The sequence below is a fragment of the Bison bison genome, unplaced genomic scaffold (genome assembly GCF_000754665.1).
Source record: "Bison bison bison isolate TAMUID 2011002044 unplaced genomic scaffold, Bison_UMD1.0 scf7180017864232, whole genome shotgun sequence".
Lineage (NCBI taxonomy): Eukaryota > Metazoa > Chordata > Mammalia > Artiodactyla > Bovidae > Bison > Bison bison.
The window spans coordinates 2,742,468-2,759,834 of NW_011494804.1; the positions used below are offsets into that span (position 1 = coordinate 2,742,468).

Consider the following 17,367-nt stretch of genomic DNA (forward strand, 5'->3'; position numbering starts at 1 on the left):
GCTGCACGTTGGGCATGGCACCCAGCCTGCCCCGCCGGCCGCCATGCCCAACGTGCAGCTGCCACCCAAGGAGAACAACCTCTTCAAACGCATCTTGGTGAGTGGCCGCGGACCGCGCCGCTGGCAGCCCCGGGCTCGACGCGGCGGGGCCAGGCCGCCCCGCCTCCCTCGGGTTCTTTGTTTTTGTGGAATCCCGCACGCCCGCCTCGCCGGGCTGCCTCCCCGCTGTCGTCTCTCTCTCTGGACAGTCCTTCCAGGAACTTCCCGCTGCAGTCACTCTGGGCCTGAGCGCGGGGCGCGGCCCACGCGTGCTGCGGCGCCTGGCGGCCGGCCTCGCCGCCTCCTCGCCCCTAGTCTTCCGCGGTTACCTTTTGCCGTCACCCAGGTGTGCTGGTTCTCTGCTCGGTGTGGAATCTGTTGCACAGCGCGCGCTGACACCCGTGAAGGAGGGAGCGATTCTCTGGCGGGGTGGGATCTGGTTTATACCGGTTCCGGGGAGCTAAAACTTCGGACGGAGACCGACCCTCCCTTTGGTAGAGAGGTTTGTCTTCCTTTGGTGCTCAGTGTTTACCCTCTGGGAAGTCAGTGACTGGGGCTGCCATTTTTAAGTTATAAATTCGAGCATAACTGTTGATTGCTTTTTAAAAAAAAAGTGTTATTTTTACTTTTAATTGTAGAATAATTGCTTTATAATGTTGTGTTGGTTTCTCTTATGTAGCAACGTAAATCAGTCATAAATATGCCCCCTCCTTCTTCAACCTCTGCCCGCCGCCCAGTCCCACCACTCTGGGTTGTCACAGGGAACTTGGATTGCGTTTAACTCGTACAGGCCCTGCGATGAGCTAAGTGATGAAAGCTTCTTGGGGTAGGTTGGCGTTGCACTTAAGGGAGCATTCTCTTTGTTTCCTAGCAGAAAGAAACCTGGGAAGCAACGTGGAAAATGCGGTGAAAATGTTAAATCTTAATTTTATATGGTGCTTAGTGTTGAGCTGAAACTCCAATACTTTGGCCACCTGATGCGAAGAGCTGACTCATTTGAAAAGACTCTGATGCTGGGAAAGATTGAAGGCAGGAGGAGAAGGGGATGACAGAGGATGAGATGGTTGGATGGCATCACCGACTCTATGGACATGAAGTGAAGTGAAGTCGCTCAGTCGTGTCTGACTCTTTGCGACCTCATGGACTGTAGCCTACCGGGCTCCTCCGTCCATGGGATTTTCCAGACAAGAGTACTGGAGTGGGGTGCCATTTCCTTCTCCAGGGGAACTTCCCGACCCAGGGATCGAACCCGGGTCTCCCACATTGTAGGCAGACGCTTGAGTTTGAGTAAACTCAGGGAGTTGGTGAGGGACAGGGAGGCCTGGCTTGCTGCAGTCCATGGGGTCACAAAGAGTCAGACACGACTGAGCAGCTGAACTGAACTAGTAGTGTTGAGCAAACAATGCGAAATGAGTGTAAAAACCTAATTGTGGCAGAATGCTTCTTTCGACTTTGCCTTTATTTTATCTTTATTTTACTTTCGTTTTTCTTAAATCTTTTTATTTTTCGCAATGTGGATTGGAGAAGGGAATTTTTTGCCCCTTTCGGGTGGGCTGGTTTGTTATTGTTATTTTTTTCGTTTAAGGAAGCTGAAACATGTCAATGAAAAATCATCTATATAAATTGCTAGTTGGGTTTCAGGATATTTGCATTGTACATGAAAGATGACAGAACGCTTTTTTTGTCTATGGATATTTTCAAATTCAAACCACGTTATCAGGAGCATAATGAAAAGCAGCTAATTTGTTATATTCTAGTAAAAAAAGTTAAAACCGTTGCAGAGTTCACTTTATCCCGCCCCCCCGCCCCCAAATTGGGAAATGCTGAGCATTTTTTCTGAGTATGTAGTATTTTTTAATAAGCTTACATGACTTTAGGAAGATGCTGCAAAATGAATTATTTTGTCATCTCAAATTGCAGTAAGTGTGGGTAAAACTTGGCTGTGACAAATTCCATAGTTTTCAGAAGCCTATCATAGAATTATTTTTTTAGTTTGATTGTGGACCAGAGTGCTTTGCCACCAACAGTAACTTTTAAATGTTAATTTTCATTGTATTTAAACATCCATACAAGTTTACCAGGTTGCTTATCAACATAGTTTGCATGACTTGTTCCTGCCTATCTTATTTCCCCAAACTGGCTGTTAGCATTTTGTTGAATTTTGGAACTACTCCATGCCCTCTTTTACAGAGGAGACAATCAAATCCAGGAATAGTAAATGACAGTCTAAGGTTCTCTGACTGGTTAGTAGCCAAGTTGAAACTACAATCTGTTTTTTCTACTAAGTATATATTCTTTATTGAACTTAGTAAGACTTTCCTATAACCTGAGTACTTGGGTACTGGAGATGACTACCTGGGTTTGAATTGTGGCTCTGACACCAGCTATGTAGACTCAGTAACTATGCCTCAGTCTCCATCTAAATGGAGATTACATGTATCCCATAGTCTTCAAAGAGTAAATGAGAAAAGCACCTGTCACATAGTAAATGCTTCCAGGAAGTGTTAACTATTATTATTCCTGTTGTTGATAGTATGATATTATTACTTCCAGATCACTTGGTAAGGCAGAAAAAAACATTATATTTCTCTTTTTCCTCTTCCCCAGTGGTTCCTTCTGCTTGTTTTTTTCTTCTTGTCTTTGTCAGATGAACTCCTGTGACTAGATTCAGATTGTTATTTTTTTTAATTTTTATGTTAAAATATTTTTGGAATGGATAATATACTAGCATGATTCAAAATTCAAAGTTTTCCTGTCCTGTCTCCCCAACCACTAAGGTCTCTCCCCCAGAGGCCATCAATAAGCCTCAAAGACTTTTTTTCTATGAATACTTTTCTGTTTCCCCTCCAGATGCCACCCCTGTTGGCAAGAATTAATCTCTTCTCATTTGCTGGTCCTGCTTTGTTTTGAACTTAGAAGATTGTACACATTGACTGTGTTGAGCAGTGCTTATTTGTCTAGAATCTGAGGATGCAGCCATGTTTAAAACAGGCAGGATCCCTGTTCTCATGGAGCCTACAGTATGATGGGAAAGACAGACACTAAGTAAAAACAAATAATAATGTCAGGAAATGATAGCACTGTGTAGAAAATAGAACAGTACGGTAGAGTGTGTATGTGTGTGTGGAGGGGTACAGTAAGAGGCTGGCGGTGTTTGAGTGGTCGGGTAGATGATGTGGAAAACTCGATCATCAGCCATGGGAAAGTCTGGGGAAGAACAACATTTCAGAGGGTAGAAGGAGCACATGTGCAGAGGCCTTGAAGTGGGGATGAGCTTGGCATGCTGAGTACTAGGGAAAATAACCTATAACCACAAGTGAGAGGTTGAGTTAAAGATAAGGTGTTCTCATAGTTAATGACTGTGGAGGCCAGGCATGGTTACTTAGCCTGGCTGGTGACATTTAGGAATAAAGAGGTTGCTTACATTTGTGTTAGAGTAATTGATGGAAAGACCATGGTCTTTGAAGTCAACCCAGAGTTTGCAACTAGGCTGACCCACTTATAAACAAATTTAATGAACTTTTAAGTTTCTGCATCTGTGAAGTGGAGATGATGACACCTACCTTAAGGAGTTGTCATGAGTCATAACAAGTTTTGTACAGACACACATTAGTTGCTCAATAAATAGCAGGATTTTTTTGTGTATATGCTTTGGTTCCATTCTTGAAGTGGCAAAGGCTTTTAATGCTGTTTCTAGTATTTTTCTTTGTGATCACACGTTTTTGCTTTTGGATTTTGAATAAGAAAGCTATAGCAGTGTATTGATTGACAATAAGGGGTTTTTAAAAAAGTGTCTTTATTTTCAAATATGTATTTATTTGGCTGCACCAGGTTTTAGTTGCAGCGTGCACACTCTCAGTTGCGGCCTGTGGGCTCTAGTTCCCTGACCAGGGGTTGAACCTCGGCTCCTGCTTTGGGAGTCTTAGCCTCTGGACCACCAGGGAAGTCCCAATTTTTTATTTTCTGTAAAAGTGAAAATACTCAGATACCAGTAAGTAACAGAGGTACACTTCATGTTATAAGTGATATAAGTTGGTATAAAACCTTTCCATCACATATGTTTTAAACCTAATTTTGAATCTTGAATTTAGAATTTATATAATGCAATGAAAAGTTATTTCCATGTGTATTCATTTTGTATAATAATTTTTCTTTTCTTTTTCAGAAATGTTATGAACAGAAGCAATACAAAAATGGCCTCAAATTTTGCAAGATGATTCTTTCAAATCCGAAATTTGCTGAACATGGAGGTATCACCTGTGAGAGTCCTTTGAGAAAATCTAATTCCACAATCAGATGGAAAGGATTTCTAACCGTGAAAGAAGAATACTTCCCACTTTGCATGACCTCTTAGAGTCCATACATGTTTAACTTTTTAAATTATGCCTCATATCATTATTATTCTAGATTATTTCCTTCAGTATTATGCTTAGATATATTTATAGACTTTTATTAATAGATGAGAAATCGTTGATCTGTTGGTAAATAAGAGGCATATACCTCTACTTTTATAGACCTGATTTCATTTGTTGCTTTGAGTAGGACTTATCCTTTGATTTCTTATGTATAAAATTAGGACAATATTTGCAACACCAAAGTAGAATGCAGATACAATCAAATGCATTTTATTTTTTGGTAGATGTATTGTTAATATATTTGCTGATCTTCATATGTAAATAGGATACTACTGATTTACATTTGGATTATCTTGGTTCTTTAGCACTGATATCAGTTAGGTCTGTATTTTCTTGTCTGATCCTTTTTCACTGGTGACCAGTGCTTGGTAAAAGGATGAATCAGGTTAGACATATAAGTTATGGTCCTATAGCCAAGGAAAGCCCACTGGGTCTCTGAATATTAGACTTGAGTAATTCTCGAGACCATCTTAGCCTGGCCCTACTCAGTTTCTAATAATGCTTAAAGCATTCTTTGAAGAAAGTGGGAAGAAGTCTTTTGTTTCATAGTATTTTAGAAATTAAAGCTTATTTTCAAGCTATTTAGCAACAGAGTAGTGTTAGTCACTCAGTGGTGTCCGACTCTTTGTGAGCCTGTGGCCTGGAGCCCGCCGGGCACCTCTGTCCATGGGATTCTCCAGGCCTTTATCCAAATGGGAGCTTCTGGGGAAGTTCATTATGTCAAAACAGATAAAATAAGATGTTTGATCATAGGAGCCTGAACTGCTCTATCACCGTATTCTGAAAACCAGAGTCCATAGAGATCATCTTGAAAACCATTTATCTTTTGTAATTCGGTCTTGTGGATTATTGAGAGAATTATTTCATTCTATATAATCTTCCATTAACTACCTTAAACATATTTTTGGGTTAGTTACCACTCACACAGTCCAGTGTTGTGCTTTTCAAGTGCAAACTGATGTTAACTAGCCTAAGTGAGTGGACTTTGTTGGAATAAACTTACAACCAAAAATGAAGTCTGGTCCAGTATTGAGTAGGTGACTTTTAAATTGTGTACATCACTTTAAGGTAGATTGAGTGATTTTGTGGAGTATAAATCAGATTGTTAGATTCTTAGTAGAATTGACTTCAGGTGAAAGGTGAGGTCGGCTGCAGTAGATTTAACTCAACAGGACTCAGGACCCTGCTGTGTTACCTTTTTTCAGCAGAATAATCTTAACTTCCTTTATAGAGTCTTCAGGAAGGCAGAAAGCTTTTTACCAACTCAGTTCCAGCCTAAGGAATTTCAGAAAAGGATAGGGCTAAACTTTAAGCAGATACATAAATATATTTTTACTTTTTTATTTGGAGAGAAGTTCTTCTAACTATAGGTTTAAAGAATGGATATTGTACTTGTTGGTAGATCTCGTATATTACAATATTGCTAAGAGAATAATTTGAATCTTTCATGGGTAAATACAGGTTGAAAATGTTTTTCAGAGACTTTGGCTATGAAAGGATTAACATTGAACTGTTTAGGAAAAAAGGAAGAAGCATATGAATTTGTTCGTAAAGGACTCCGTAACAATGTGAAGAGTCATGTCTGTATCCTTTTGTAGTAGTTGAGTAGTTTTAATTTTCATTTATTGTTTTCCGTTTACTACTTTTTCTAACTCAAAAAACTTCTGTGGAAAAATTTTAAGCTGTAAGAAAGAGTGAGTTTAATGAAGTCTATGTACCTATTGTCCAGCTTCAGTATTATCAACATTTTTAATATTAGTTTCATCTGTTCCCTACCCTTTGTTTTTTGTTTATTGGAAGATTTTAAGAGGAATCCCTATGCACTATATATTTACTGCAGTTGTACTTAGTGTAAGAGGAAAGTAATTTTGATAATTGCATGTGTGTGTGTGTGTGTGTGTGTGTGTGTGTGTGCGCGTGCATGCGCGCACTCACTCAGTCATGTGCGACTCTTTGTGACCCCATGAATTGTAGCCTGCCAGGCTCCTCTGTCCATGGGGATTTTCCAGGCAAGGATACTGGAGTGGGTTGCCATTTTCTTCTCCAGGGGATATTCCTGAGCCAGGGATCGAACCCACATCTCCTGTGTCTCCTAAATTGGCAGCCGGATTCTTTAATGCTGCGCCACTTGGGAAGCCAACTTTGATAATTATATGTGACTTAAAACCCATTGTTTTTTTCATATACATCCATAAACAGAGTGATAGTTTCCCCATTCCGAATGACTTACCTGTATAGTAAACTTTGTGTCCCTTAAAAGGTCCTTAAACTTTGCTTTAGAAATCTTAGATGAACATTCAGAAGGAACCTGTAAGATAGATTTTATTTAGTATAACTATCATATTGATTCTTCAACTTGGTTTCTGCTGCACAAGGACTTGGCTGTTACTTCACTGGATACTTAACCACTACCCCAGTGTGTAAGAAAACAAAAATATTCTTTAGGGATGGATCATTGAAACTGTTTTAATTTATGTTTTGCTTGTCTGTATACTTACTCAGAATTCGCGTATTGCCCTTTTATGTTAATGTTTTGCATTTAAATCATCTAGCTCTTGACCAGTATTGAACATCAGTAGTCTTAATGGTGTTTTCTACATATTTAGCTTAGGGTTCTCTCAGAATACTAAATACTTATTTCTTTATCCCAGTGCTTACCCCAGAGTGAAGAGAAAGGGTGTGTAAGTGTGATAGTTTTTGTAGCTCCAAGATATACTAAGACTTTAATTTATATTAAATAAAAACTTACTTTTTTTTGTGGTCTTTAATCACTGTTGCTGCTGCTGCTGCTAAGTCGCTTCAGTTGTGTCCGACTCTGTGTGACCCCATAGACAGCAGCCCACCAGACTCCCCCGTCCCTGGGATTCTCCAGGCAAGAACACTGGAGTGGGTTGCCATTTCCTTCTCCAATGCATGAAAGTGAAAAGTGAAAGGGAAGTCGCTCAGTCGTGTCTGACTCTTAGCGACCCCATGGACTACAGCCTACCAGGCTCCTCCATCTTTAATCACTAGTGAATTAAAACATGTTTTGTAGTTGATTGAATGAATATATACTTGTTTTAAAAGATAATTGCAATTTTTGTGTATATTCTGTTTTAATACACAGTGTTTGATATTAAGAGCGTGTTGAGATGCTGGCATAGGAAAGTGAAGGACTTGGGGTGGGGAATGTGAAGAATTCCTACCAGTAATTTCTAAGGTTACTTAAAAAAAAATTCTATGAAAAATTTCAGACATGTCCAAAAATAGACTAGAATAATGAAACCCTATATGCCTATCACCTGGCTTCAGTAATTTAACAACTGTCAATCAGGGCTGATCTGGTTTCATCTTTTATCACCTCACTATCATCCCCCTTTTGGGAGAGGGCAATGGCACCCCACTCCAGTACTCTTGCCTGGAAAATCCCATGGACAGAGGAGCCTGGTAGGCTGCAGTCCGTGGGGTCGCTAAGAGTCAGGCACGACTGAGCGACTTCACTTTCACTTTTCACTTTCATGCATTGGAGAAGGAAATGGCAACCCACTCCAGTGTTCTTGCCTAGAGAATCCCAGGGACGGGAGAACCTGGTGGGCTGCCGTCTATGGGGTCGCACAGAGTCGGGCACGACTGAAGTGACTTAGCAGTAGCAGTATCATCCCCCTCTTACTCAGGTCATTCTAAGGTAAATCCCAAACAAAATACGGTTTTGTTAAGGTAAGCTTTCTGTTAAATATGTAGCATAGTATATTCTAGTATCTGTGAATGTCTGTTTCCTTAACTTACTAGGTTGGCATGTATATGGACTCTTGCAGCGTTCTGATAAGAGATATGATGAAGCTATTAAATGTTACAGAAATGCCCTCAAGTTAGATAAAGATAATCTGCAAATTTTGAGGGATCTCTCTCTATTGCAGATCCAAATGAGAGACCTTGAAGGTTATCGAGTAAGTATTTTAGTCTTAAGTGTACATGTTTTTGCGATAGCTATAACTTAAAAGCATGTAATTCAGAATGAGGTAAACTTAACATCATGTAGACTTGATCGTTAATTGCATTCTATAGTAGAAGGGGGAAGTTACTTGGGATCTCCCCTCCAGTGATAGTTGCAGAATTGCATAAATTGATCAAAAAGAGTAACTGGTTTATTCATTTAATGCTTTTTATTATAAAAGCTAGAGTATCTCCTATGTCCTAATATTGTACCATATTCTTTGTGGGCTTGATATTTACAAATTTGGCAAACAGCTTTTATAATAGAAATCTAAATGTAGAGATTGACTAGCTTGCTTTATTATGGGTTAGAAAATACCAGATATTGTGAGAAGGATTGCCATACATGTAGTCCCAGACCATTATTGTCAACTCTACTGGGCATCTACAGGTGCTTACCCCACTTAGTATCCTAATTCAAAATGTTCAAAATGGAATTCTCCCCCCTTCTCATGGGAAGGAGGCTACCGAGACTTAATAGTTCTCTTTAGGCAAGTCTTCTTTCATTATCTTTTTTCCTTTTGCCCTTCTACTGCTCTGTAAGTCCTTCTACCCTATACTTAGACTTTTGCAGAAGTTTCAAGGGTTCTGCTGAACTTAATAATGGCACCAATTAATTCATCAAGGTAATGTGATTTTTTTTTTTTTTTTTGGTTAGGACTTAGCAGCCTAAGTTTGGTGAGAGTTCAAATCATTTAGGAATAAAGAACAGTATTGGCGGGAGACTGGTTGCTAGGAGGGGTTGTGAAATAAATAAAGATAAAAGAGCTGGTGGTTAGAAGTGAAGGACTCCAGGAACTAGAGGTACTGGTGGTATCTAGGAACAAGGGTGGGAAGGTCCCAAGTGAGAGTTTTGATAGCAAAGGAGCTGTAGCCAGAGTGAGATACCTGAATTTATGATTTCTGGGCAGCAGTAAGGTCTAGGGTGTAGTAGTGGGAGTAGGTCCCTGAAACAGGGTGGAGATCATTAAAGAGGAGGAAATCTTGGCTCCAAGAAGAAAAGTTATTGGATGGTTAGTGTTGCATTTGCCCAGGATAATGGCAGGATTTGACAGAGAGATGAAAACTGAGGCAGACTTTAATGAAGTAGGGGGATGACAGAGAAGTAACAATGGAAATAAGGGGTGAGATTGTTAAGAGCTTAATGCCGTATTCCTAGAAGCAACGACACTTAGATGTGAATATTGTCTCAATTGTTTTGTCAAAGATACCTCTTTTAAAGAAAGATCTAATCATGGTTCTCCTCATGGCCTATAGCGTAGATGGCCAGCACACGTTCCAGTGGCAGTCATAGAAGCTAAACATTACATTTTTAAAACTCATTGCAGCTAGGGTTTTTCATGAGACCCTGTTCCTCTAGGCAGTTACACTTGCTTAAAACCTGGAGACATATATGAACTACGAGGAAGCTGGAGCTGTGTAGGGAAGTTAGATTTTGTGCTGGTCTGAAGCTTTTGTGCTGGTCTTGATTCTTCCTGGCAACCAGGTGGAATTTCTGGCGTTTTCTTCCTAATGTCATAAATACTGAGCTGTCTTAAGAGTAGCAGCGGTGGTGTTTCTGCTAGAAAAGTCCAGTCGGGTGTTTGAGTGTTTTCTCTGGTTCTGTCCAGCCTGTCTGTGGGCCTGTTATAACAATGTAAGTAGGTCTTAATTTTATATCATAATTTAATATGCAGAAAACTGTTGTCATTAAAAGCGATCTTATTCTCTCTCTAAAGGTGTTCAGTTACCAGAAAACATTCTTGTTATATACAGTTAATTTTATAAGGCAGCCCAACAGCATTGACTCTAAGGACAGCTTTTCAGTGACAGTCTTTCAGTGAGCGTTATGGAGTATTCTAGAGTTTAAGTTTAGATGAGGAACATAGAAAGTATTGGGTGGGCCAAGAAGTTCAATCGAGGTTTTCTGTACCATCTTCCAGAAAATCCTGGATGAATTTTTTTTGTCCACCTCAGTATTTTTGTTTTATTCTGGAGTTCAGTGATACTTGTTCATTCAGTTCATTAGAAAGGAATTAAAGGCATGTTGTCTTAAAACGGATGGATTATATTTTAGTGAAACTTAAGACAGTGAAGAGAATTTAAAAGATTTTTTATTTTTAAGGAGACAAGATATCAGCTTCTTCAGTTGCGCCCGACACAACGTGCTTCCTGGATTGGCTATGCCGTTGCACACCATCTACTGAAAGACTATGAGATGGCACTGAAACTGCTCGAAGAATTTAGACAGACTCAGCAAGTAAGATGTTCGTTTCAACATGTCCTTCCTCTACAAGCTAAAATGGTTGACTGCTATATTGCCTCCACCCCTCAAGGATCTTTGGGAAAATTGAAAATTTTTTGAAATAGTTGGAGAAAGTTATCATGTAGAATTCTTTTATTTTGGCCATGCCATGCATCATGTGGGGTCCTAGTTCCCTGACCAGGAATTGAACCTATATGCCTTCTGCAATGGAAGTGCAGAGTCCAAACCACTGGACTTCTAGGAATTCCCAATATAAAAATGTTTTTATGCTATAATTTCAATAATATTCAAATGAATAAAGAAAAGAATACATGAAACTGAAAATAGTTTTGTGACTGTGGGAATTTCTTTAATATATATTGCTTTATATTTTATATAAACATGATAATAAATACATTTTACTGTGCATAGTAAAAAATAGAAAAATGAAAAAAATATAAAACAGTAAAATAGTAAAAAAAATAGTAAAAATGCGAAAAATATAGTGTGTGTCCCAAGAGAAATTAAAAAGATGTTAGCATTTTGCAATAATTGCTCCAGATTTAATTATTTTTTAAAGAACTAAAATGTTCCAGAAAAGCCAGAATCCTCCCATGTCCCTCCCTAGAGGTAGCCACTATTGTGAATTTGGTATAGATCATTTCTAGTCATGTTTACCTTATGTATTAAGTCCATGAAAGTTGCAGACCGTTATTTTGTATATTTAAAATTTTACAGGAATGATACTCAGTTTTTAAAATCAAACATTCCTAGAAGTACATCTGTGTTGATACATGTAGGGCTAGTTTATCCATTTTAAACCACTGTTTGGTGTTCCATAGCTACACTGTTTCGTGTCTATTAAAAATTAGTGCTATGGTGAATATTCTTTTCTGCTGTTTCATTAGCCATATTTGTGAGTTCCTGTTCAGTTTATACCTAAACCTGGAATTGCAGAGTTGCAGATCTGTGTCTTCAGTTTTCCCCATTTGAAGTACTTGTACTCATTTATATGCCCACTAGCAAGGTTTGATGGTTATTATTTGCCTGTGTCCTTCCTGGACGGACATACTTACTGTTAGCTTTTCTTAGTCTTCTTGACTAATAGTTTTTCCAGTCTTCTACATGTGAAGAAGTGTATCTCATTGTTCTTTTAATTTGTGTTTCTTTATTAGTGAGGGATACTGGGATAAGAGATATTAAGCTGTACTGTTCTTTTGGCGTCTGTGTCTGGCTTCAAGGCATGAGTTGGGAAGTATTTTTTGCAGGATGGTGTTAGTTCTTAGGTGAACATCTGGTAATACTCACCTGTGATGGCATCTGGTCCTGGGCTTTCCTTTATGGAAAGATTATTGGTAATTATGATTTACTTTTTATTTGATATTGGTCTGTTCAGATTTTCTGTTTCTTCTTGAGTCAGTTTCAGCAGCTTGTGCTTTTTGAGAGTCAGTCCATTTCATCTAGGTGATCTAATTTGTTGGCATACCACTTTGCCTAACAGTCCCTTATAACCCTTTCTATTTTTGTAGAGTATGTGGTAATGGTCTTCCTTTTATTCTCAATTTTAGTAGCCTTCTTTCGTTCTCGGTCATTCCCACTAAAGACTTGTCGATTTGTTCATCTTGTAGTATTGTTAAATTTCTCTGTGTTGGTGTATGCCTTAGCATCAGCCAGGCAGTTTACCCATGACTTCATGGCAAATAGATGGGGAAACAGTGGAAGCAGTGACAGACTTTATTTTTTGGGGCTCTAAAATCACTGCAGATGTGACTGTAGCCATGAAATTAAGACACTTGCTCCTTGGAAGAAAAGTTATGAGCAACCTAGACAGCATATTAAAAAGCAGAGACATTACTTTGCCAACAGAAGTCCGTCTAGTCAAAGCTACGGTTTTTCCAGTAGTCATGTGTGGATGTGACAGTTTAACTATAAAGAAAGCTGAACACCGAAGAATTGATGCTTTTGAGCTGTGGTGTTGGAGAAGACTCTTGAGAGTCCCTTGAACTGCAAGCAGATCCAACTAGTCCATCCTAAAGGAGATCAGTCCTGAATATTCCTTGGAAGGACTGATGCTAAAGCTGAAACTTCAGTACTTTGGCCACCTGATGCGAAGAGCTGACTCATTTGAAAAGATCCTGATGCTGGGAAAGATTGAGGGCAGGAGGAGAAGGGGATGACAGAGGATGAGATATTGGATGGCATCACCAACTCAATGGACATGGGTTTGCGTGGACTCCGGGAGTTGGTGATGGGCAGGGAGGCCTGGCGTTCTGTGGTTCATGGGGTCACAAAGAGTTGGACATGACTGAGCAACTGAACTGAAGGCAGTTTACAACTCTGCCTTAACTTTGACCTCTTACTTGTGCAGTCTCAAGGTCAGCAGAATCTCGGGTAATTCTTGAACCTGCGTATAGCTCTGTATGTGTGTGACTTCAGTGCCCCCTATGGACGTCACATTGCCCAGCTGTTCCTTTAAGGCTTTTGTGTAGTCTGTTGTCTGCCCTGACTGTTACCCATCTTTCAGGCACTGTAAAAGTAAAACACATGCCTCTAATCGCTTTTCTTTTTTCTTTCTTTTTGGCTGCACTGAGTCTTCATTGCTGTGCCCGGGCATTCTCTGGTTGTGGCGAACGCGGGCGACTCTAGTTGCAGTGTGTGGGATTCTCATTGCAGTGGCTTCTCTTGTGGAGCTTTAGGGTACGTGGGCTCAGGAGTTGTAGTTGATGGGCTTAGTTTGCTCTGCGGCTTGTGGAATCTCCTGGACCAAGGGTCAAACCTGTGTCCCCTGTATTGGCAGAGGGGTTCTTAACCACTGAACCACTAGGAAAGGCCCCTTGTGATCAGTTTTGTTGAGCACTTAGGCTCTCTCCCTTTCCCCCTGAGGCTTTTTTTGCTCTGGGCACACTCTGAGGTAGGCTTGTATTTGGAGGCTTGCAGTGAACCAGGAGATAGGTCAGTTAATTACAGTTCTTGGGAAGGAAGCTTTGAAAGAGCCCCAGCTTCATTCTTTTCTCACTGGTGACTGTCAAGCTGCTATGGGAATACAAGCTTATTTCTCAAGGCTGCTGTGTAGCTGGAGAGCTTTGGATAGGACTAGTGAAGTGAATGAAGTCACTCAGTCATGTCTGACGCTTTGCGACCCCATGGACTGTAGCCTACCGGGCTCCTCCGTCCTTGGGATTTTCTAGGCAAAAATACTGGAGTGGGTTGCCATTTCCTTCTCCAGGGGATCTCCCCGACCCAGGGATTGAACCCTGGTCTCCCGCGTTGTAGTCAGACCCGTCTGAGCCACCAGGGATAGGACTAAGGCAAGTTATAATGACATAAAACTTACTGGTCTTCTTAAGATCTAGCTTTTTTTCTTCAGTAATTGCTCTCCAGATAGCTGTAAGTGATATTCATTCAGTTGTGTCCAACTTTGCAACACCATGGACTGTACCCCACAAAGCTTCTCTGTCCATAGAATTTTCTAGGCAGGAATACTGAAATGGGTTGCCATTTCCTTCTCCAGGGGATGTTTCTGACCCAGGGATCGACCTGGGTCTCCTGTGTTGCAAGTGGAGTCTTTGCCGTGTGAGCCATCAGGGAAGCGTTTGGTTAATTTTCAGAGTTCTGAATAGCGTGATTCTGACAGTTTTTACCTGTTCTTTCCTTTCTCATATGGAGAGGTGAATCTTTAGAGTTCTCTGCCATTTCTCCTGACATCACCCTCTGTATTTTCTTAATGAAAACTTTCTCTTTTGACACATTACCCAAAACATGATGGGTCTGATAGCCAAAGTAATTTTACCTGCTAGAATGGTGGATGTTTTTTCTCTTCTCATTTATCCAGTAATTCTAATTACAGAGTTTTCATGGTAACTGTCCTCTATGCTAACCTTTCTGTCCCTGCCTTGTGGTCCAGAGCCTGGTCCAGAGAAGACATGGAAGAACAGAGCTCTCCATATGTTAACATTAGGGAATATACTTAGACCTCTTTTGGAAACTTCAAATAAAGACAATCATAATGTAGTGTTTTGTCATTAGGGTCTTTTATTTAGAATACTTTTGAGTTCACCGGTGTTAGAGCATGTAGTATTAGTGGTTAATTCCTTTTTAGTGCTATATACTATTTCATTTTGGAGATGCACCACACTTTGTTTATCCATTCAACAATTGATGGACATGTATGTAGTTTTTACTTTTAGCTATGCATAGTGCTGCTGTGAACATTTGTGTATAAGTTTGTGTGTGGACATATATTTTTATTTCTTTTGGGTAGATACTTAGGAATGAAATTACTTGGTTCTATGGTAAGTATATATTTATCTTTTCCATAAACTGTTCAGTTGTTTTTCTAAGTAACTGGACCATTTTACATTTCTACTAGCAATGTGTGAGATTTTCAATTTCTACCCATCCTTATACCTCTGTTACTGTTCAATTTTTTGATGATAGTCTCCTAGTGGGTATGTAGTAATATTTGTTTTGATTGTATCTGCATTTTTCCAGAAATTAATGATACTGAGTATTTTATCATGTTACTTGTAACATGATAACTAGTAACTACTTACTAGTAACATATCTTACTAGTCACTTATATTTCTTCTTTGATAAGATGTCTGTTCAACTCTTTGCCCATTTTTTAGTTGGGTTATTTGTTAAGAATTTCTTTTATATTCTCAGTACAAGCTCCTTATCAGATATATCATTTGAAAATATTTTCTTCTAGTCTGTAATTTGTTTTTTCATGCTATTAATGATGTCTTTTGAAGAGGAAAAGTTTATAATTTTGAAATCCAGTTTACTAATTTTTTTCTTATACAAATAGTCATGAAGACTTTTTTCCTATTCTGAGACTTCTTGTATAGTTTTAGTGCTCACATTTAGGTCCGTGATCCATTTTGAGTTAATTTTTGTATATGGTATGAGATATGTGTCTAAGGTTACATTTTTGCATATGGATATTTTATTGTTCCACTATCACTGTTGAAAAGACTACCCTGTCTTATTGGCACATCTGTCGAAAATTGATTGACCAGGTTATAAAGGCTTATTTCTGAAGCTTGTATTCTGTTCCATTGATTTCTATGTCTGCCCTTATGCCATTACCAACCACATTGTCTCTATTGATGTAGCTTTATAATATGTTTGAAATTTGAAGTCTTCCTACTTTGTTTTTCTTTTTATGATTCTGCTGGTACATGCAGGGTTCCTTTGGTTTCCATTTGAACTTTTGGGTCAGCTTGTCGGTTTCTGAAACCTTACTAAGAGTTTGATAGGGATTGCATTGCATTTTTAGATCAACGTGGGAGAAAAAATACTGAGTCAAAAAGTATTAAGTATTCTGATCCATGTACATGGAATGAAATGTCTGTTGATGTATTTAGGTCTTTAATTTCTCTTTGAATGTTTTGTACTCTTTGATATGAGTCTTGTTTCTTAAATATATTCCTGAATGTTCTTTATAGTGCTGTTGTGAGTGAAATTATTTTAATTTTGGGGGGGATGGGATTATTTGTTGCTGGTATAGAGAGAGATAGTTGATTCTCATATATTGGTCTTGTATTCTGTCACTTTGCTAAAGTGATTTATTCTAGTAGGTTTCTTTTTTGGAAGATTCTTTAGGATTTTAATCCCGTTATTTTACTTTTCTTTGGTAATAGGATTTGCTGACCTCTTCCTTTTGCAGAAATCCCCATCCCTTCATTTGTTTTAGAGAATATATTAATCTTTGCTGTTGATCACTCTTCTATGTGTAATTGCTTGTAGGTTGCTTTTTAAAGTCTGTGTGAATGACATTCCTGAGAAGTCAGTTAAAGATCTGTAACTGCTTTATGTTATTATATAAATAAGATTATTTGTTTTGTTTTGTTTTTCCAGGTTCCTCCCAGCAAAATAGACTATGAATACAGTGAACTGATACTGTACCAGAATCAAGTGATGAGGGAGGCAGATCTGTTTCAGGAATCTTTGGAACATATAGAAACATATGAGAAACAAATATGTGATAAACTTTTGGTGGAAGAAATTAAAGGTTAGTTGAATTGCTTTTTCTTTTTTTAAAAAATGGTCTCAATTAAAGATGAGAATAGAAGCTGTATTTGGGCTTCACTGGTGGTTCATACAGTAAAGAATCTGCCTGCAGAGGGTGTGATCCCTGGGTCAGGGAGCATCTCCTGAAGAAGGAGATGACAACCTACTCAAGTATTCTCACAAGTATCCCACAGCCTACTCAAGGATTCTGTGAAATTCCATGGACAGAGGAGCCTGGCAGTTGCAAAGATACAGGACTTACTAACACTTTCACTTTCATGTCCTAACACTTAAGTGAGACTATATATCAGGCAGTGTTCTAAACAGTTCTATTATTAAACCATTATTAATTAATGTAATCCTCATAACAACCTTATGATGTAGTTGTTATATCCATTTTAGAGATCAGGAACTGAGGAACAGAGAGGTTAAGTGACTTGCCCAGAGTCACACAGCCAATTAGGCTTAGTAGTGCAGGATTTGAATGCAGGGATTTTGACACCAGATTCCATTTTCTAAAGTAGTGTGTTATACTGCCTTCATATTCATCTCCTCTCCCAATTCTTACCTTCATATGTAGTAAAATGAGATTAGTAAATGGTGACACTGGGATCATCATGAAAGCAACATTCATTTATTTTCATTATGGGCTAGTAAGACAGAATCCTGAGAAATAGTTTGTTAAAAGGGTTATTCAACAAA

At 39.0% G+C, this 17,367-nt stretch overlaps 2 protein-coding genes across 16 annotated transcripts in view; one reads left to right on the plus strand and one right to left on the minus strand.

Moving 5' to 3' along the window:
* The window catches only part of MTRF1 (mitochondrial translational release factor 1), a 58,294-nt gene extending 57,699 nt beyond the window's left edge, over nt 1–595 (minus strand). Inside the window, exon 1 of the mRNA XM_010846175.1 lies at nt 369–595. The gene's annotated coding sequence lies outside the window, so the exon portion shown is untranslated. The remainder of the gene's footprint in view (nt 1–368) is intronic.
* Nucleotides 17–17,367, plus strand: part of NAA16 (N(alpha)-acetyltransferase 16, NatA auxiliary subunit) — a 64,701-nt gene continuing 47,350 nt past the window's right edge. For 13 of the 15 annotated variants that reach the window (XR_825783.1, XM_010846159.1, XM_010846160.1 and 10 more), the window contains exons 1-6: nt 17–97; nt 4,205–4,289; nt 5,934–6,038; nt 8,223–8,380; nt 10,531–10,665; nt 16,513–16,666. Coding sequence is in view for 14 of the 15 variants with exons in the window: in XM_010846159.1 (XP_010844461.1) it covers nt 44–97; nt 4,205–4,289; nt 5,934–6,038; nt 8,223–8,380; nt 10,531–10,665; nt 16,513–16,666 (691 nt within the window). In the remaining variant the exon portion in view is untranslated. Of the gene's footprint in view, nt 98–4,203; nt 4,299–5,915; nt 6,039–8,222; nt 8,381–10,530; nt 10,666–16,512; nt 16,667–17,367 lie in introns of those variants that run through there. The other 2 variants (XM_010846162.1, XM_010846163.1) reach the window with 2 other exon arrangements.